This window comes from Corvus cornix, chromosome 2 (genome assembly GCF_000738735.6).
Source record: "Corvus cornix cornix isolate S_Up_H32 chromosome 2, ASM73873v5, whole genome shotgun sequence".
Classification (NCBI taxonomy): domain Eukaryota; kingdom Metazoa; phylum Chordata; class Aves; order Passeriformes; family Corvidae; genus Corvus; species Corvus cornix.
Window position 1 is genome coordinate 24,189,006 of NC_046333.1, and position 23,090 is coordinate 24,212,095.

The 23,090-nt window shown below is 39.0% G+C and overlaps 1 protein-coding gene across 14 annotated transcripts in view; it reads right to left on the reverse strand.

Moving 5' to 3' along the window:
* TNS3 (tensin 3) overlaps positions 1-23,090 on the reverse strand; it is a 219,277-nt gene that overhangs the window by 139,129 nt on the left and 57,058 nt on the right. For 7 of the 14 annotated variants that reach the window (XM_039548558.1, XM_039548561.1, XM_039548567.1 and 4 more), the window contains 2 exons: positions 22,089-22,133; positions 5,941-6,052 (listed from right to left, as the gene is read on the reverse strand). In XM_039548558.1, coding sequence (XP_039404492.1) covers positions 5,941-5,967 — 27 coding nt within the window. In that variant the 5' untranslated portion in view covers positions 5,968-6,052; positions 22,089-22,133. Of the gene's footprint in view, positions 1-3,505; positions 3,951-5,940; positions 6,053-22,088; positions 22,134-23,090 lie in introns of all 14 variants that reach the window. The other 7 variants (XM_039548564.1, XM_039548563.1, XM_039548562.1 and 4 more) reach the window with 4 other exon arrangements.

Here is a 23,090-nt window from a genome sequence, read left to right on the forward strand (position 1 = left end):
GGAGAGCCGAGCCCCTCCGGCTGCCCACGGCAAGGCAGTGGGGGGAGTTCCACGGCTGGAACAGGTCCATCGACTCCAGGATGGTCGTGGCCCGGCCCCCACTCGGGGCCTGCAGCCACCTGTCCCAGCACCGGAAACGAGAGAGAGCTTGGAGGGGGAGTTTGCCTATTCTTAAATGTGGATCACAGAGGTGGTCACAACTTTAAGTGGCTTAGAGAATTGTCCATATTCAAACTGGCCAGCTGATAGGTTCTATCAGTTCCCAGAGGAAACTGTAAGCACCCCTTAGCAAGGACATCCCTTCCGGGACTATGCTTGCTAACCTATGACATTCTCCACCCCTCACCTCTGTGAAGACACATTTAAGAATTATTATCAAAATTACATTCAACTTCTACCATATTCCACCCCTAGATAGTTCAATACAATTACAATATAAGTTTCTCACTATCATGCTACTTAACTTATGACTTAATACTTGCTTTGCCCAGTATTCCTCCTAATTAATCATTATCTCACAGTTCTCATCAATTGCCCGCATTCTTCACCATTTTGTCGCAGGTTTGGTTTGTAACCGGGCAGAACATTGTTGCCCTCTTTGAATGGCCAGCTGGAGTGCATAGAGCTTTACCTCGTGATGGATGAGGAGCTGATTGAAAGTTTACAGGTCAGGATGAAAGGGTGGGAGGGCAGGAACAGATGACATTATAGTGCAGGCCTACTACAGGCCACTTGACAAGGAAGGCTGAGCTGATGCCTTCTGCAGTAAAACAGAATGGCCTCAAGGGTCACAAGCCCTGGCCCTCATGAGGGACTTCATACAACGCAGTATCTGTTGGAATGATGACACAGCAGGACACAGGCAATCCAGCAGGCTCCTGGAAGGCGTTGATCACGTCCTTCTCCAAGTGACAGATGAGCCATAATTAACTAGAAGATGGTTTAGTTACGTTGAAATTAGAGTATATATATATAAAAATACGAGATAGATAGATACATCTCATAATACACCTATGTAAGCACCTTACAGGATCTTATTTCACAAGGATCACCCCATGGAAATCAGACTGACACAAACACTCCTACCTCACTACACACTTTGCCATTTAGAGCCAACTATAATGCCACTAGCCCAAGCAGGATACATATTCTGCCTTCCTAGTTTGTCTGCCAGGACTTGTAGCAAGAGACATGCTTTGCACATTATTAAAATGCTCAAAAGTTATTACTGGTCTTAGCACTTACTGAAAAACAGAGTATATAAAACCACCTGCAATATAATCATATAAAATTAAATATCCATATATTTACACACATAGTATGCCCAAACAATTTGTCATCTCCATATGAGTCTTAATATAAAAATGTATTTTGACTTGTTGTAAGCAATGAATTTGATTAAATACAGAGGACTTTTTCAATTGAGTAACGCCAACTAACCCGAAAGTGAGATATTAAGTGGAACACTCGCCAACCACAAGCACAGTCACAAACAAGCAAGTGAATTTCAAAGGAAAATATCTTAAAGAAAAATAGCTCAAATTGTCTTCAAATCTTTATCTATGGTCTGTAAGCATGTGAAAGCACTTGAATTAACACAGATACTGCAATTTGATGAGAACATAGTTTCTATCATTAACCTGCTCAATGAAACAGTCCAGGACTTATTTACTGTACAGTTGAATGAAACATATGTTAACACAATTTACAAGATGAAAGTTATTAATAACTTACAAATAAGTCAAGAAGATTAATTGTACTCTTTATTACACTTAGCTTGCACATAACACCATGATAAGAATTTCTCTGCTCACAATACAGTTAACAGCACATGCCAATATAATTTGGCACCTCTGGCTAACATTTATACATGATTTAAAGTAAAGTTTCAAAGGAAGAAAGCAAAACTCAAACATAGTCAAAGCATCAAGGAAAAAGATTTTCAGAAAAAAAAAAAGCCAGGAACTAAAATTCTACAAGAACTCCTGTTTGGATCACTCCAACATATATTTCCAAAACCAACACATTCATAGCTACATTAGATTAACAAAAAGACACTCAGTTCATTCAAAGAACCATTAATTGCTTTACACTCAAAAATTAGTTTATGGAATGCTTGTAGTGCATGTAAAGCCTCACTAGCAGCTAAACCTAAACTAGGTAACTTAACTGTCAACTGAAGATGAGGGGAGTTTCATCAAAAGACGTCTGTAAAGTGTTTCAACTTTTCACACATATTTCACCCATGTACCGGTTTGGACAAATTTGGAGGAAAATATCCTCTGATAGAAGGCAGGTTACAACCACCCCTCCCCCACCAGGTTCAGGGGAAAAAAATTTTTCCTCGGAGGAAAGTGAAAGAGATAAACTATTTATTTAACAAACACACAGGAAAATAACATAATGCTGAATAATAAAACTTCTCGCTGTGGAGAGAAACCTGGGAAGATTTCAGAGTCCTTCTGTAGGTGTGGTCCCTCTCCTCCTCCTTGGAGCTGGGTCAGTGTGGGCCCACCTCCGAGGCCTTGGTCGAAAATTCTCCTGGTGTGTTCTGATGTTGAAACAGTCCAGAAGAGAAGAAGGGAAAAACTGAAGTCCCAGGAAAACAAAGTTCAACTCTCCGTCTCCCTCCGGAGAAAAGGAGCCAAAAGCTGGCTGAAAAGCAAGCCGGGTGCTTCCTCTGCTCTTCTCACCGCAGCAGGAGAACGCAGAGGAGTGTGTATCTGTGTCCTTGAACAACTGTTTTGAAAAGTTTGCTCAGTTTTTTTCTCTCCCCCCTCTCAGGCTCAGTTTAAAGGCACAGAAGGCACAGGATTGATTTCTGGGCATAGAGCAGCGATAGGGGATACACATCATAAACTCACCCCAAGACAACCCATCACATCAATGTTCTAAGAGCTACAGAATAATACTTTATTATTTAAAATTACTCAAATCTCCCAAATCTGGTCTCCAGTTTTTTAAATTGCCAGAAAGTCTAGAGATTCAGAGCTCTCTGTTCTACACTAAAAATTATTTGATCAAAACACAACAAAGATAAATAATAACTTTTAAAAGCAAAGGAAAATAAAGTAAAAGAAATTTTTAACATCCGTTTTATATATATAAAATATAAAATAAAAATAATAAAATAGAAATTCATGTGTAAAGACAGAAATTACATCCTTATGACAGCTTGTTTACAAGTAGGGTAAAATACTGGATATTCAACATTTAGGTAGCTTAAAAAAATAAAATCAAAAGGCTTCTGTAACCCTAGTGGCCTTTAGCTAACCATGTAAATGCACAAGATTATTATGTATTATTTGTTTAGCCATGAATTAAATTATACTGTACTTCAGGGAAAATCAACCAGAGCATTCAAGTTTGAGGTAGTACTGAAGAGACATGGGGAGTCATGCGGTCCTCAGCTTACTGCAAGATATGCAGGTAGTGTAGAAATCAATCAAAAGCTGTTTGTCCTTACCTCATAATGAGAATCTGTATCAAAGACAAACATGCTTACCACGCAGAAAAAGAGCCAGGAGCTTCCCTTTCTTCAACTCTCTCTTTCCTTTTTGCCACTGTTTTTGTAGAAAAATTGTAACTGAGTATACTTTACTGGGATGGACTGAAGTATGAAAGGATAAAGGGACATCATTCAACGGTACCTTTCATTAAATTGTTCATTGGTCACAGTAAGCTTTTACGCACCGCATTTGCAAGACAGGGCTGATACCCACAAACACACCCCCAAAATTACTACCACATACTACAAAAAGCCTACACAACACCCAGTTACAGCTTTTTTTCTTTTTTCTTACAACAAGTAGATGATTCATTGCTAGAAAACAGCGAATACTACATACTGACCAATCTGGAGCTTTCCCCTTACCTTATTTCGCTTACATGTAACTTTCCCTTAACTGGTAAGATCCAGTCTGAAAGGAACCTATAGTCTGGACAAAGAGCTGTCAATTTGTGAGAAGAAACTGTTAAAAGGGAAGATTTTCTTATTAACAAAGAAACTATTTCTTAACTATAAGCTTTTCTTCTTCCTCCCCTCCCTTGCAATGCCAACTTGCAACACCAAGGGAGAATTTATCAGAAGCAGCAGAGCAGCACCAGGATTTGGCTCTGAAACAGCTAGCTTATTTTTCTTCATATTAATAAGAGTTTCAGAGTACTAGGGATACATTTCAAGTACCTGAAGTGCTGGCAAGGAAAGAGACTACTTTTAGTTCTTGCTTTTCCAAAACTATGCTTTATGAAGTCCATGCTGTAAGTTAAAATACAAATGAGTTCTTATTAAATTGAAATTACTTGGAATCATCTCTTCACTGTGTAACTTCTGTTTGCTCCCATCCCACAGGTAAGTATCAAACAACAATCAGTCAAAATGCAACAGTAGCAAAGACGACTGGTGGGTCTGCCAGATGCTCACATCAACACAAGAGGCTAGGTAATAAAGTCGAGGGGCTCCTTCTGAAAATTGCACCCAGAAACCTAGAGAAGATTATCCCAGACTGACTTAGAAATAGACACAGATGTATCATAGACATTAATGTATTTGAATGGGGAGTGTGTTGGAGGAAAGTGGCATTTAAAAGATGCATAGATGTGGCCCTTTAGGACATGGTTTAGTGGTATACTTGAAAGTGACAGGTTAGCACTTGGACTCAATGATCTCAGAAGTCTTTACCAGCCTAAATGATTCTATGAATCAAAGTTCTGGTTCTCTCCCTGTACAGTACTGTTTACACTGAACCTGATCAAGAGGGTCTTTAGGCAGTTTCTTCACTAAGCAGTCTTCCTTCCAAAAATACTATTCCTGCTAAATGGAAAACAACTAACTCCTAAGAACTTTGGAACCAACCTCCAGAAGGACAGCGAGAAGACATATTTTAAAGAAATGCATACATAATTACCACTCCTACGATGATAGCTATAATGCTGAATATATAGCTGTTCATCTGCAGTCTGCACCATAGCTCAGGAAATGGCCACATTCCTTCCATATCCTCTCACACCTCCCTTTCAAACTCTCAGAGGGATCCTAAGTTGTCTGAAGAACATGAAAGGGGGGAGATGGGAGAAGGAGATCCAACTAGAACCTGAAGTTGGTGCAAACACCTCTAAGTGAAAACAGCAACTACTTTTTAGATAAACAGACAATAGCATTCTCATTCTCGGAAGTAAAGGAACGGTTTGATTAACATGGAACAACAGGAGTCAAACACTAACCAGGCAGAACCAGGGGATCAAAAGCCCTATCCCTGGGCAACTTGCAGAAAGGACCTCTATTGAGCTTTCCCAATATTTAATTTTTCACAGGTATCCCATGGAGAAGAGGGAAGGATGTGCAATTCTACACAGCAAGGGAGAAGAGTGAGGGAAAACAGCATTAAGGTGCAGGCAGGAATACCACAGGCAGAAAGTGTCTAGTCTGTGTTATCCAGGACATCTTTATTCTTTCTGTGAGTGATTAGACTGAAGGACTAATGATTAGACAGAGCATAATGCAAATGGAAAAATTAAAGTAAATAAATAGACAACTGCTCTTGTGATTCTTTTGGAAATTAACATAGATAAATCATTCATGCCTCAGGGAGCAAGGGTCACACACTTCCTCATTTGTAGACTGAATTCCAGAAGCATATGTCATCCACTGTGTACACATCACGCATATGCTCCTTACAGATCCTCTGCAGGCACTGCCTTACTCTGTCTAAATAGCACAGTAGTATAAGTACATTATTATACAAGTCCAATTACCTACTACAGCACCCTATTCCCTGACAGTAGCAGGGAACATTATTGTACAAAGGAAGGAAATAAACTGAAGGTAACTTAGTCCAGGAGGAATACCAGAAACGTGGATTTCTAGAAATTTAAACATTAATATAAAACGAATTTTCTTAACGAAGCAAGAAAGTAAACACCACATCATGTATTACTCACCTCTGTAGGATATCCCTTGGCTATCATTTACTTGTTTGCAGATTCCACAGATACTGGATTTCTTAAAAGACTTATTTTTGAAGGTGTGAGACCTTGAAGCTGTTGCTTGAGGCTGGAAGCAAGGAGAATAACATCAGACCTTCACTCAGCTTTTGAGTCATAATTATAAGGGAAATATAAATAATTTTAAAATAACAATAACAGTAGTTATTTTTAGTAGTTACATACAGTAGTGTATATATAACAAAATTTAACAGTATACTTTTATATATAGTACCATTTAACAGTCATGTTATATTTAGCAGTATAATAGTAGCAACATGAAAGTGCTCTTGCTCGCTCTCTCATCCTCACTCTTGTTCTAGAACATAAGATTTCCACTCTCAAGTGTGGGAGACATCAAAATGTGAACAACCTCTTGCACATCAGGACATGGCCACTGCAATTCATTTTTTATCATAATTTCACAATTCACTCTGTAACTTATCTTTTAAGAGATAATACAGAATAATGTCTATGATATGACCCAACAGTCTTCTGACCTAAGTTTTATCTACATAAAAACTAGCATTGGTTCAGTTTCAACTGGTTAAAAATACCCTAAGAACTGCTCTATCACAGTAGCCAATTTAACTAAAGCTAACTTAAAATTCCCTTTGTTTCTTTCCTGTATAAGAAACATACACTAAAGTAGCATTATTTCCACATTAGCTGAAATATCATATTAAAATATAACACAATTATGAAATTTCTAACTGGGGACAGAATTCAAAAAGTCAATACCATATTTGCAATAGATATTTTATGGCTTTTATAACTTAGGAAACATTTAGGTAGAAAAACAGAGGAGGCTACCAAAAGCCTTTGACAGCCATTATCTTTTCTAGGTGTGTAACAACATTCATGTTCATTAGCAGACTTTCTGGAAATATCAGTTACCTATTCAAAAACAAAAATACATTTCACCAGACCATGAAAACCCCCAAATGCTCTTCACGTTTCTTCATTTTCATTTCACATTTGCACCATACTGTCCTTAAAAGTACTGCAAACAAGCCTGCATTCAACACTAACACCTGTGCTGAGCTTTAGCAGCAGTTTAGAAGCAGAAAGCTGTCCCACAGCTGGACCATTTCAGCACCAGACTTCCACCCATACGTCAGTAGAGAAAGTTTCCCAGCATGGTGCAATGCACAAGGTAACACAGTAAAGAGGAATCCCAAGAATTCTTTGTGGCTTTAAGCAACTCAATATGGCTCTAAGCAAAAGGTTTACTGATTCCAAAAATAACTACAACACAGCTACGTAACAGGCACAAGAACAGTCATAAAAACAATGACACTTTTCAAGTACAGCCTCCACATGGGCTTATCCGAAACTCCACAGAAGCCCTGAGGAACACAAATGGCAACAATTGACCACACTGAGCAGTCTGCGGGCTCAGATGCCCCATCCCCAGTGGGGATTCACAGTCAGCTTGATCTTAAGAATAGCTTCAGGAAATATTGCTGGTCTTACCCACAGTGTAAAGCCAAGATAACTCACTTACTTCCATAAACAATAAATTACAGAGACTGCAGGAATAAACCTTTGTCTGGACTTTCAGGAAAATCTTTCCAATGGTAAGGTATATTAATCAGCAGAAATTAGTAAATTAGTGAGAGAAATAATCTACTGGTCCGCATCCTTAAAAGTCTGAAAAAGCGGATGAAACGGTTGAGAAATAAAACTGAATTGTATACACTGCTTCATCATGTACTGGGTTTGCATGGCCAGGTTTTGGTGGGCAGGGTGGCTACAGCAGTGGCTTCTGTGAGAAGCTGCTAAAAGTCTCCTCCATGTCCAGCACAACCGATACCAGCCAGCTCCAAGACAGCCACTGCTGGCCAAGGCTGGGCCAATCAGAAGCGGAAGTAACGCCTCTGTGATAACATTTTTAAGAAGAAAAAAAGTTATTGTGCAGATATCATTGGAGCCAGAGAAGAGTGGGGTGAGAATATGTGAGAGGAAGAACTCTGCAGACACCAAGGTCAGTGGAGAAGGAGGAGGCAGAGGTGCTCCAAGCACAGGAGCTGAGATTCCTCTGCAGTCCATGGTGAAGACCATTGAGAAGCAGCTGTGCCCCTGCAGCCCATGGAGGAGACCCATGCTGGAGCAGGTGGATGCCTGACAGGAGGCTGTGAACCTGTGGGAAGCGCATGCTGGAAGAGGCTCCTGGCAGGGACCTGCAGACTCATGGAGCCCACACTGGAGCAGGTTTCCTAGCAGGACTTGTGACCCCATGGAGGACGCACACTGGAGGAGGCTGTTCTCAAAGGACCCACGGAACAGTGACTCACACTGCAACAGTTTATGGAGAACTGTAGCCTATAGGATGGATTCACATCAGAGGAGTTTGTGGAACACTGTCTTCCATGGGAGAGGCCTCATGCTGGAGGCAGGGGAAGGACTCCTCTCCCTGAGCACCAGCAGAAACAACTTGTCATCAATTAATGGTAATCTCCATTCTCCATCTCCCTGCACCACTTGAGCTGAGAAGAAGGTAGGGGTGGGGAAGGGTATTTTTAAGGTCTAACTTTATTTTTCATTAGCCTGCTTTCAATTTGTTAGTAATAAATTCAGTTAATATCTCTAATTCGAGTCTGGTTTGTTCACAATGCTATTTGGTGAGTGGTCTTGCTCTGTCCTTATCTCATGAGCCCTTCCCTGTCCAGTTGCAGAGAAAAGTGATAGAGAAGCTTTGGTGGGTGCCTGCAATCCTGTCAGAGTCAACCCACTACTGTCTTTTTGGTGCCGAAACCCAGGAAGGGGTAGTTTAAGCCCAGATGGAAATTAAGTACCACACAGCCACTCAGTCAGCTCTCCTCTTTCTTGCCCCCCTCCTCCCCGAACGGAATGGGGAGAAGAATTGAAGTGAAAGTTGTATGTTGATATAAGAACAATTTTATTATTATTATTATTATTATTGTATTTTATTTTCAGTGGAAAATAATAATGATAATAAAAAGGAAACAGTAAGTGATGCACAATGCAATTGCTCAGTTAGCTACCTCCTAACTGATGCCAGACCGACCTTCCTGAACGCAGATCAGCCACCCTTTCAGTAATTCATCCCAGTTTATATATACAGGGCATGATGTTTTATGGTGTGGAATATTCCTTTGTTCAGTTCAGGTCACCTGTCCCAACTATGCTCCCTCCCAGTTTGTTTTGCTTACCTCCTCGCTGGCAGAGCATGAGAAAAAGGGGGGAAAAAAACTCCTTGACTTAGTATCAGCACAACTTGGCAAAACACAAAACATCAGTGTGTTATCAACACTATTTCATACCAAATCCAAAACACAGCACTGTAACGGCTACTGAGAAGAAATTACTCTAGCTGAAACCAGGGTAATTACAAACTTTGATCATTCCTTGTAGAAACCAAAGGCACAAATTCCCCTGTATGACATTTGCATCATGCTACTTCAGGTTAAATTGGAAGATATTGTCAGAAGTATGATTCGTATCAAAAATAAACAATAAAGAAAAAGAACAGCTGAACTCCAGAATTATATAGGAACATAGTTGATGGCAAACAGATCAAAGTTATTCGTTTTGAAAAATCTCCGTCATGATTTGGTTTTTTGGCTTTGAAACTACAGGAGATGCTTTTAAAGGTCTAGGAGGAAGGAAATATGTCATTACATCCAGGTAACTTCTCTAATTCAACACAGGGAGGTTCTGTGCCATACTGGGTTTGGGCATTGTTCCCAAAGAGCTGGGAATCCCTCATTTCCACAGCCTCTTCCTTAAAAAAAAAAAAGTCAGCAATCCCCACTGGTTGCTGCAGTTTCTCTCCGTAAACTTATGAACAAAAACCACAATTCTCATTTTAGATTTATCCTCCCTTCTTCCCTGCAGAGTTCTACTTTTGGGACATGTTTGTGATTCTCTCTGAAAATTAGTTTAGCAGAGCTTGCACTATTGAAGAAATTAATGGATAAACTTCACTGTAAGTATATTCTGTAGCTAGGCCTGCTTCTCCTTATTTTCTACCTAACAAACACGTCTCAAACCTTGGCGTTTGCACTATTCCAAAGAAAAACAATTGTCATAAGAACTCACAGTTTAGATACTGGAGTTTAGTGTAAGTAGGTCTTGACATTAGTTGATCAACTAGTCAATCTGTCCATTTAATTTACAACATAAACATCAAATGCATTTTTTCTGTGGCATTTAGGAAATATTTTGCAATGCAGCCTTGGCATCTACATTAAAAAAAATGTGCATTTTTTGTTCCCTGTTGTTCATTTTAGGTACATTCCACTATGGGCTCTCCAAGCAATTCAGTTAAACAGCTCATTTAAGGAACTTCAGTTCCCACAACTTATCTTATACAAGAACTCAGCATAACCTACTGTGAAATCTACAGAAGGCTAGACAAAGGTTTCTTTGTTGTCACTGGGTACAGCTTTAGTGGAGAAGCACAAAGAAAGACACCAAGGAAAAAGAAAGAAAAACATATAAAAAGAAAGAAGCGGGGGCGGGGGGTGGGGGGGGGGAAGGCAAAGCAAACACAGCAAGCAATGCTACTTTCATGAGGCTCAATACTGGAATCTAAAGTGCATATGATTGTTAGGAACAAAAACTGGAAGAAATCAGTTCAAAACCACAGACTACAGACTCAGGTTTTGTCCGAAGAAAAGTCTGTAATTATATGTGGTCTCAATTGCTAGCATTATGAAAATTACTCTGGAAATATTTTGCCATGCTGTGCTCTCTGTGGCATGCAGAAATCTAATGAAGTGGAACTCTATCCCAGACTTGCATCAATGTAACTCTGCAGACTGTGTAAAGACTTACAGATGCATCCTCAGCTATGATAAATTTCAAATACTACTCATCACTGAGCATTTTCATTAGGTAGCAACAGGCTGAACATCACCAGATGCAAAATTCACAGCACCTCTGTCAAAGGCAGTTTACTACAAAAAACTCTCCAGACTGAAATTAAGCCAATACAGGTTAAAACAGTCAAGATCCACAACTTCGTTTTTGGCAATACCAATACAGCAATTCCTTCTTGACAGAGACTTAGCACTGGTTCATTACACCTATGGAATAGGTATTCCCAATATTATTCCCAAATACCATATCGCATCATAACAGTTAATGATTCAATGAATAACAGACCTAAGCAACATTAGCTTATTTCAACCTCATGTTTCCAACATGTAAACTGCAATTGTGATAACAGTTCATTCTTTAAAGAGGCAGTCAGAGGGTTTAGATCTCTTATTAAATAATCAAGGAAATATTTTTAAATTAAACCTTTTCAAATAATCCTCAAGAAAATTATATTCACACATATACATGCTCCATTAAAAACAATACAAAACAAAAAAAAGGCACTTAGCTGAACAGAATTGGTTCCCTACAGAGTCATCCAGGCAGTGACTAAATAATATCTATGAGAAAATACAAATCTCAACAAAAATGGTTAGACTTTTGAAATTAAATCATTTACTTCTGGTGTTACTCTGTGTTGCTGGGGAAGCCAAAACCTGTTTGTACATTATTTCTCCATCTCCAAAATTTGTAAAAATCCATGTCACATTCCAGCTAAAAGAAAACCATAAACATACATACGAAGCCCTATTAACTTGCCCTACGTCAGACTCTACTCCTACTGTATTTTACATAGCCTCTTAGCATAACAGCATGTAGATACAAAAATGCTGCTAGCAAGGATTTTCTTGCTATTTTCTAAGTCCGTGAGAGACTTTTCTCTCTCACAGAAGAGGTAGCAGAGTATGTAAACAACCAAGCCACCTGCAACCTTGAAAAGTCTTGTTTATGGTACAGTAGAAAAATATTTTGACAATGGATGTTTTAGGATTTTAGCCAATCACCCCAAGGGGTGGCTGATCCTTTGTCCAATTAGACTATGAAGAAAAAAGCCTATAAAAGAGTTTGTAAAATAATTAAATAAATCAATCTTGCTGCACAATTCCTGCCTGCTGGATCTTCTCCTCCTCCTCCTCCCTATGGCTGCGGGACACGGTGATATACCCTAGAGCCTAGGCCTGTGGTAATAACAGCAGAATCACATAAAGCAAAAATATGTTTTCTTCACTTCCCACCTGTGGTCATACAAAAATGATTCCTTTTCCTTATCCGCTAACTTACCAACTTATACTGCAATTTCCTAGGACTCTCTTTGTGCATTCTTTTACTCTCCAAGGTAGATTTAAATCCACTGGATGATAATGCTTACAACTCTTATTTTAAATACATGGAGGAAGGGGCCAGCAGTGTATTAGCAGAATAGGTACTTCACCACCTTTTATAGGCCAGAGAAATGCCCATAGGTGATATCCAGAAGAAAGGCTCAAATAAGACATGACTGAAAGAAGTCTTCATGAAAAGGCTCAGCTCCAGTTAAAAAAAGGAAACCTTTGGAAAACTAAGCCATGTCAATAAATCATGTGACTAATGAAAAAAACAGCACACCAAACAGAAGAATGCCACCTCTCAGACCTTTCTGTTAAGTTTGCTCATTGTTATTTCTGTTACTTCTCTACTTCCTCTCCTCCCTCTCACTTGAAGTGCACAGCAGAAGTCCCATGATTTCTGCACAGTTACTTTAAGATCCCTGGGAAAAATCAAAGAATAAAATCCCATATCAGGTTACCCACACTTTCCCATAACTAGCATTCCTCCAGCAAATACTGATGAGATAGAGCTGCCCAGAATACAACAGTTGGTATTATACTGATGAAACAAAATAGTTTCAAGTTTCTCTCCTCTCCATGCAGTAAAACAGCATTTTTTAACTTCCTGAAATGTGGAGTACCAGTACTCCACATTTGCTGTAGGTTTCATTTCCAGAAAAGTATTTAAGAATGCCTACTGTGCATACAGACCAAATAATATATTATCCATCTCCCCTGTAAACCTGGCTTTTAGAACAGGGCTGACCACAACTTCTTGGTGACTATAAAAAGTGATTATGTCAAAAGTCTCACACAAGGATAAAATGAATATACAATGAAGAACTTCCCAGAAATAGCAAAGAGCATAGCATATGAGATTCTCTGCAGCTCTCATACATGAGAATCTCTTGGAAAATATATTGCTTCAAAAGTAGCACTGTATTTTAGCCAGTTTGCATTAACTATACCTATCATACACATTTAAGTACATCCACAAGTACCACCAAGTGAATATACAAATACTGCAGAACTTATGCTACATGACAAGAATATGGGATGGTGACAAAAGAATTGGAACACCAAAGTAATTTTACAATGGCTGAAATAAGGCATTTCTGGCTGTTTCACTCACAAAGATTATTTCTACAGTGACAGACATAGCATAGATAGATAAATATAGATATATTTACACACACATCCTAAAATGTACACAAATAGCTAGTTATACTACTAACACTAACACTTACTATTACCAAATAACCTCAGAGGAATTGCAAAGACAATGGAGTATTTGTTATAAATACCCCATTTGCTCCTCATTCATTCAAGGCATTTCACAGAAACACAAACAAGTAGATCAAGCTAGAGAAGAGAGATATTACTTAGGATCATGCAGCCTGAACTGGCAATATGTCTCCAAGTGGAGTCTGCTCCTGACTCATGATTCAAGTGAGAGCACATGGAGAAGTTAGTGAGGAAAAAAATGTCTCACCGAACCAGCTGAGTAAAGTTCATGTCAAAAAGGAAAAAAATCATGTACTTTGGTAGTACAAAACTGCTTTACTGTACAAGCATAAGGGCCCAAAAAAGTAACATAAAATGACAAAGTACTTTTTTGCCACCTTGTTGAAAATATTTGGTACTACAATTTTAAGCAGAAGAAGCCTTTGTAGTTTCTCAGACTAAAGAAATCCAGGTCTTCATTATTTTAATAAGAAATTCTGCCCAGGTACCAGGGTTTCAAACGTATACATTTTTCAAAAAACAAACAAACAAACAAAAGCCCCTAAAAAGTTTCTGTCCAAATGACCTTACAAGTCATGCAGACTTAAAGAAAAAGGTTGGATGTGAAAAGCACGAATATTCAATGTTTATTCAGTGTATCAACAGCCAATTGTTAAAAAAAAGGCTCAAAACATAAGCTGTGCCTTACTGGGTTAGCACAACATCCATCTCCTTCACCCAAGTACTTAATTGTTGTTTCAAACAGAGACACTATTCAAGCAGAGCAAGCCAGCCCCACCCCTTCTGCGTCCCACTCGCTTCATGCTCCTGGAATGTACATGCATGCTAGAAGGTGCATCACAGACCCATCCTCCCAGTTTGTACTAATGGACCCATTTCCCACTAGTTCTGTCAAACTCTTGCTTTGAACATGCTGGTACCGTCTGCCCCACAATATTCTGCAGCAGCATGTACCAAAAACTCATGCTCTCCTTTGTTTAAAGTATCTTTATTTGTTCATTTTAATGCAAACTCCCACCATGTCTGACACTTACTAGTTTCTGTACTGTGGGACTGCATAACTAGCTCTGTATGTTAACCTACCCAACAACTTTCTGTTTTTGGAAAACCGAAGTGAGGAGTCCCCATCTTTTCAGTCCCTTCCCAAAAAGCAATTGTTCTATCCCCTTGACCACATTGTCACCCTACCACATGCTTTTATACAGGCTGGGACCTGATACGTAATTCAAAGTTTCAAGTTAACAGTCCAAAGGGATAGATTTGCTCCACAGCCTATTCATACAACCTAGTACTCTAGATCTATTTCCAGACATGGCTTCTTCTAATGCCAGCTGCCATAATAAAAAAACACCTTGGTAGCTGAAAGGAAAATTGTATTGGCCCTCACATACAAAGCTTTTCACCTTATCTCTCTCACTTACAGCTCCAAACTAACAAGTTAAAAGCCAGACAGACACAAGGCCATGCAAGACCCAACAGAGAAGCAGCAACACAAACCTAGTCTTGCACTGGGTTCTTGAATGGGGGTCTGGAGCCTTAGCCACACTACCAAGTGACCTGTCCAGAGACAGCCATGACTGAATGTAACAGCAACTTCACTGCTCCCTAACAAGAGAGAGGACCTACATCTTATGTACTATTCATTCATGCCACACACATTTGTCCTTTGTAGACAATTATTGTCTGTAAACAGTTCACCTCAGAGGATGTCCTTCATCTAGACCATCTAGGTCCTTCATCAATTGCATGTGGCCTTCTCAAAGTTTTTAATTCTTTAGACAAAGCATTATCACCTTTCTTTGAAAAATGATTTCTACAAGATGCAAAGGTAATATAAGAGAATAAAGTGCTTGAAAAAGACTGATAATTAGATAAATTTCTTTTTCCTTTTTAAACTTTGAAGTTGGCCACCTCAAACTTTAAACAACAAAAAGAAACTTAATCATGTTTGCAGTTTTCCAAAAGGTTCTTCCCCTTATGATCTGGCTGAGATTACAGTCCAGAAGATAATAGATCCAGATCTGCATAGAGGTGGATGACACCTGCTGAAGAAAAACAGTACCCAGGGTTGTCTGAATGCATGCCCATTAGTAGCCCAGCATCCCTTCCAGCAGAATGCAGGCAGAGCAACACGCCTGTCGGAGAGAGGAAACAACTTTCCTTTCTCCAGCCAAATCCTCACCGCTCTCCTTTATCCTAATATCCCTAGGAATCAGTCACTTGTACAGAGCAGTGATTCACTCCCTCTCCTCCCAACAGGAACAAACAGGGGTGCCTGAGGTCACCCCTCTCGCATAAAACAGCAGCAGATCTCACATCTTTTCATTCCGTCACTTCTTTGCATTTTTGTTTCAACACCTTCTTTTCTCCACTACACATGCATCTATATAACTGGAAGAGCAATTAGGAGACAGATGGACAGTCCATTACTCCAGACACTGAAAAACTTGTCTATTTTATCCTCATCTCACTGACAAACCAACTTTGTTCTGTATGGGAAAATACCATAGAAAGGAAATGTTTGAAAGGAGCAAAGGACTGTGCTTTGCTTTTCACTAAAGTTCAGTTTGTCAATAGCTATTTTTCATCCTTGTTAAAGAACTGACCTTGTCTTCTCTGAAACTATAACACTGCTTTTATTGCATACAGACTGGAACTCCCACAGTCAGAGCTAGACAGCTGAAGACTAGAATTCACATATTTAAATAACAGGGGGAAAAAGGCTATTTCTGAACATACATGTTAATTCTGTTCACAGAAAAAAACATGAAGAGCATAAGAAAGGTTAAAATTCAGTTACATTAGGCATCTACCCTCGAAATGCTGCCAGCTAATGTTTGGGTTTTTTTAAATCATCTTCCACACAGACTCTCCAATCAAATCTCTTCCCACTGCAGATGAATTCTTGCAGGTACACAAACACATTGAGCTTACATGCATGGTTCCTCTCTCTGTCTTGATAGTCCCTAATGAACCTGTTTCCAGAAGCAACAAAGGACTGCAGCAATGTGCAACCTAACCCTTTTGTGACATAATGCAGATACAAGGCCAAATACCAAAGAGGTATCAAGAGTTCTCTTGTAGCAATTTCTGATGTGGTAAGAACCAGATACTAAAAACGAACAAAATAATAATTGTTTTAAAAATCACAAAAAAACAATCAGGAAATCTACCAAGGAAACAACTAGGAATAATCTAACAAGGAACAACCAGGAAATTTAACAAATTCTGCAAAGAAAGCAGAGAAAGCAAAAGAAGAGATCAGACCTGGGCTAGAAAAAGGACAGACAGAAGCAGCTGACTGCCAGAACACTGGCTAGGAAAAAATAGCTGAGAGGAATGAAGATATCACTAAATCAGTTACTGTTATAAACATGTATTATAGTATTGGCTTCTCGCAAAGTATTAAAGTAGATATTATATAATGTTAGAAATGCTTTTTGCTGCGTAGATGTAGTTTTCTCTCGTTTTAGCAAGAATGTTAGCAAGTGTGAGCAAGTAAGATAACCTCCAAGGGAGCAGAGGATGAGGCCCAAGGAGCTGCTAATCAACACTTTGTCCAGAGAACAAAAGGGCCCAAAGGCTACTCCGCCCGGAGAACGGGCGGCCAGGAGGGTCCGAGAGCCGCTATCACCGCTCTGCCCGGGGGGCAAAGAGGCCCAAAGCTGCAATCAGCCCTGACTGTTGGAGAATTAAGAGATCCACCCTACCATCAACTCATACCTAGCAGGTCCAACCCCAAGAATCAAAAGAAATAAAACCACAAGGCCGAAGACTACGCATGCTCTAAAAAGGCGGACCCAAGGAGTGGCCATGCAGAACAGTTCCTGGAAAAGTTTTAATATGAATAAAGAACAGACAGTAAAAATGGTATAAAAAGGACTCACCTCTAGCATCAGGTGTGCTCTTGGCAGAGCGCCAAGGCACCCGGCCGTTATCCCTTTGCTTTATTTTATGTGTCTCTTATTGTCTTTGTATTAAACTCTTTAAATTCTAACAGGAGAGTGAACCTCGTTTTTCACAGTTACTAAGAAATAGAAGAAATATTACTAATACTAATGCAGTGAATATTTTTACCCATTTCATATAGGCTCACAGCTTGAGTTTTCTCTCCTACCCCAACAATCCTGCTTGAGGCAAGTGTGCTACACTAATACATATTCAATTTAGCACTTCAAGTGGGTAATGTGCAGCACAGAAGTGATATCTTTCAGATATATCTTTTCTACCCGTTATCGTCCAGAAAAAAATCAGCATCCAGGATAGAAGTACACAGAGGTAAGGAAGCTGACAGTTGCACACTGCATATATGTGTGCATTCAGCAGGTGTTGTACTAAGGAAGTATGAACACTAAAAGCGCATTTATCAGGGAGGTCATCAGTCAGGTTATTACATCTTCAAAAAGCAGAAGATAACAAGCTTTCCAAATCTGCATGAAGATCTCATTAAAGGTATTCAGCAGGATGAAGAAATGGCAGTATCAGTCCAGTTTCCTCCTCTCCCCACACATATTCTTATTTACCTACTTTATTTTAACCCAGGCTATCAGCATGGCTCATAGGACCTACTGACAAAGACAGTATTAATGACTGCATTAAGTCTACCTGGCTGTTGTACTTTGAAAGGCTGGAGTTACACTAAGCAAGGAACAGATTTGAGACCAGCAGCTGTGGCCAAAACATCTTCACTCAACACCTATGTTCTCCACACCAAACCAGGTACTTCAATTTATTCCTCTACGTCAGAAGCAATGGTATTCCAAACACTCCTGTTTCAGTTTGTAAACAGCTCTAGTTAAACAAGCAATCCCATACATCTGCACTAATGATAGTAACTCATATTGAAAACAACACTCTGTGTGTATGCCTGAATTTATGTCCTTATCTATTTCCTCTTTTTATAAATTTATCTTACTTAATGTAGTTAAGACTGTTCCAAACAGTAATCAAAACCAACATATTTTATGTAACAATTTAAAATAGAAACAGTTTTTGCATTTCATATTAAACCTGAGGACTCAAAATTTTTGGCTTACAAAATTTTGTATTCAGTAATTTAAGAAGCAGTAGACAACCTCATGTGGAAAATTAAAATCTTCATTGTGCACTTTTGGGTAAAGCTTAATTTCTTTCATAACATCTAGTTTCACTTTTTCCTGCTATTTTACTGAAGCTTTGACAATTTTTTTCTATCAAGTTATAATCAACCATTTTCAGGAGACAGAACCTAAGTAGTATTACACAGACTTCTACGAAATGTTTTATAGGATAAGGGCCACTCCAAAAATCAGAAGTATTTACTCAACAATCCTGGTCCAGGATGCAAATTCACTACTTTCATTGGACAGCAGACAACTCGTGGTTAGTCATTTATTTTGTATTTTTCCTGCTGTTCCTGTGTGGTCTTTGAAAACACAAGCTGATGAAAAACACTCTACTTGCAACTGTAGACTTTGCACACCTTCTTTTTTTTTTTTTTTTTTTTTTGGTATTATAAGATTGGTGGTACCAACTACTCTGAACACAATTGTTTCATGTTAAAACAGTATATGGGATCAAAGTCTTGATCATATTCCCTTACTGCTACTAACCACAGATAATATACAGAACCCACACTTACCACATAAACAAATCAGAGGAAATTTTGAGATAGTACAGGTACTAGGTAGGTTTGTATTTTTACTGAAGAACATGAATGACACACTGTTGGGGTTCCTCCCCCCTGGCGTGGGGTCTTGGGGGGAAGGGGCCCTGGGGTAGAGGCACGGGGTTTCCCTACTCCCTGGTCAACCTCGCTCCCCATTGGTTGTTTTGTGTTCCCCTGCCTGGGGAGGACCCTGGTGGTCCTGCGATTGTCAGAGTTTTTCAGCAGTCCTCTGGCCATGTGGCTGGAGAATAAACATCTCTGAAACTTCCATGAAGAATCAGTCCCTATTTCTTTCCACGGGCCTCGCTGTCTGATACATGTTGCAGAAATCCCCACTGCAGCTACACACAAAAAAAACCCCAAACAAACAAAAAACCAGCAAGCACTAGTGTCAAAACTTCCTGGTTAAAACTATCATTCATATTACAAAGACACTTTCGTGATGCAGAAATATTTTTTAAAATGCTAAGGAGGAATCAGTGTTAGCCTGATGGTAACAGACACACTGTTCACTGCGACAAACAGCAAAATAAGGCTTTTCTTCCAATCCACACACTGCTTCCAGCTCTAACCATCCTTCACACTCTGGTACCTGAATCACTACTATGGAAAGTAGGCTGTTCAGGCTTTGGCAGACATGCTGAGCACAAGATGCACTCACCCTTTGCCATACAGAAAGGGAAAGCACATGCCATGCAAGGTTCAACCTTTACCTCTATTTGAGAGAGCAAATGTAAGAAAAATTTAGCAGCAAAGCAAACCATATTATGGTAAAAGAATGAATCAATAGCAAGCTAATAATCATAATTACACCTACTTCTGCTGAACCTCAGATTTTTATACGTAAAAGAGTTTTAATTAACCTTAATTCCACCTTATTAATATAACCATTTTCACTTCAGTCCCAGGCTGGAGATAGGACAACACCCTTCCCTGCCTGTTCAAATGGTCTCCACCTTTTCAGTTAGCTATTCCAAATATTAACCGTTAGCCATTCAAATATTAACCTCTAGCAAGAGTACAAGAAAATAGCCATCTTGACAAATTTTATAAATTTAGGTCACTGACTAGTACAGGCTGCAACCAACTGGGACCACTCTATGTTCTCATCCAGCCAGGAAAAGATTTGTTGCTACTGGCCTGAGGTTGGGAACTTTAATTCCTCTCCTCTGCCATATGAATGAACCAGAATAATGTAAAATGGCATAAGTACAAGGATCATATTCAGCTACAAGACCTAAAGCTCTTGTGGAAATGGAAATCAAACACAACAGACATTTATGGAGTCCCTGCTCTGTAGCTGATTAACTTGGTCACTCACCCAAGGACAAATAGTTAAACTATTACATCAAGAAAAACAATTATATAAAATGCAACTGTTGCTTAACTCAACTGACCTGGTCTTTCCTTTTGGCTCAAAAAACCATGCACTTTAAATTTCCAAATAACTATCCTAGTTATTTCTCTGGCACTAAGATCAGGGTCTCTTACCACAGCAAGTGAAGAAAAATTCACCAAGGCCCAAGGAATCCACTTGAAACACTAATTTCTTCCTTCTACCAACCACAAAGCTCCACAAACCCTTACTCTTCTTATCAAATACTCTCCAATCTCATTGGTATCACTTCATCAGGGTTTTTCAGTTTCCATTCACATCTGTAGCACCAAGGCTACTTTCATATTGGCACACTGGAAAAGTACTCTGCTTTTCTACTCTTTTCTCAGAAAACAAGTTTCCTATAAAGCCTTCATAATTTCTACTTTATCATAGGTTAGATTTCTTTTCTTGCACTTTTAGAGGGTTTCATTCATTCATTCATTCATTCAGAGCAGTTACTACTCCTTCTGCCTCATAGGAAAAAAAAAGGGAAAACACTGCTAGAACAGATTCTTCAAATACAGTAATTTCCTAGATCACAGTAATTTAAAAAAACAATAGTCCCATGACACACTTGCCAAAATCTGAAATTTCATGGAAATTTATAACAAAAAACATGTGAAACTACAGAATGCTTATTTAAAAGGCTTAGTTAGTTTTGACATCCAAATATTCCAGTAATATCTTCATTATTACAGAGTACATCATGTAATGTATCAATATTGCTGTTGAAATCAACTAAAACTTCTGAAGCATCTTCATTGCCTGGACATGTTTGTTTGCAGGTCTGTTGACAAGGCAGGTCTGCATGCTGGTATTTTTATAAATGTTGTGAAGGGAAAGCACAAATATTGTTTTTTCAAAACCTGAGGTGTGCCTGTGATCATCTATTAATGAAGAAGAGGTAATCTTTCAGAAAAAAGCTACCAAGTCTCAGTCTAGCCTAAAGTATTAGCAGGTCTTCATCACTCAACAGATTTCACCCAAAAAGCCAGATGGTCAGAGGTTTTATTCTTTCAAAATTTTTTAATCTGACAAAGACTTCTTAACAAGCAGCAAGCCATTTGACAAAACCAAGCAACTAAGAGCAAGCAGCGAATCTGCAGCATTGGGAAAACACCACCTGCAAGTGTACAGTTAGCTGTATGTTGACTTTTTAGTATTATGTGACTTTCTTTGTATAATGCAGTTTAGGGCAGGAAAATCTGTAAACTTTTTCAGCTGTCACTGTACATCAACATGGCCCCTGTCCTTTCCTTTACAGCAAAAGTACAATTTCCAAACAAGAACTCACTTTTCTACAAACACATACAACCGTATCGACCAAACCACAGTCAGAACACACACTATTCTCCCAAGCAAGAGTGTACATGAGAGAAAGGGGAAAAGAGAGAACTGCCTCTTGATCATGTTCTTTCAGCAAAGATTTATAATCCCTTAATGTTGCCAAACAAACTTGATACTTAGAGCCAAAGAGAGCCTAGTCTATATGCTTGTTTTGTTCGTTAATTTTCAGTACACACAAGATTGTAAGGCAGTAAAATTTTTTAAAAGCTGCAACCTTCAGCATTAGAGAAACCACAAGGAATGTACAGATGTGATTATCTTCTTCCAAGTTAAAAGCATTACTTCAGAAACATCAGCAAATAAAATATGTTGAATCACTGATGAATGAACATACCTCAGTTTGTCTACAAGCCAACTCTCCAGATGAACTGTTGTGAGCCTGTTTTAAACAAAGGGTTGCTTTAATTAGTGAAATATTACTAACTGACAGGGCAAATTCCAAAAATACTTCACTACAATTAGAAACCTTTTTCCCCCCACTAAAACAATTTTTTAATAGCACTTAACCCCTACACAGCCACATAGGTATGCTCTAAGTATATCCATTTCTCCTCCGTACATCAAAAAACCAGTTAAGTGAGAAATAAAAATGTTTACCAAAGCATCTGAAAAAGCTTCCCAATATTACTATCAGAGATCAAGGCAACATTTCATTTCAGACCTGTATCAGATCCCACTAGATCTGAAGGTTTCTACAGGGGGCAGAGGGAAGGGTGGTGGCACAGGGAGAAACGCGTAAAGGAAAGCAAAATGCCAGACAACTGTTCAACCAGTTTTCACTTCAGGTTAAGTTCAATTCACAGCCTGTTATTATACTGACTGCAACTGTCACCTTCCCCTAGCTGCAATTAATTGTCCGCCTTTTTGCTCTCCAGTTATTCTTTCACCACCTTGAGCAACCTAACACACCACAGTTCAACATGTGCACCCGAGACTCCAACCCGTCCCCACAACATCCTCTATACAGTAACAAGCATACTGTGTTTATACATGATAGCAACTTGAACTCTGGAAATCAAAATTTACTGCTGACAGAACAGGTAGTAAGACATCAATACCAGTGCAGATATTTTTAAACAAAGAAACACCATTTTGCAAGCAAATAAAGGATGAAGTATTTTTTTTTAGAATAAGTGATAAAATTCTTTAAAAGTTAAGCCAAACCAAACTCTGCAATTTAGCAACCTGAACTACTATATTCTATTCACTCAACCATGACAAATTAATCTTTTCCATGCAAAACACACACATATACACAAGCTATTAATTGTATAATTCCTGTACCGCAACATATAGATGCCCTTTTTGCTCTTACTGCTTGCAGGTGCTGCGACTA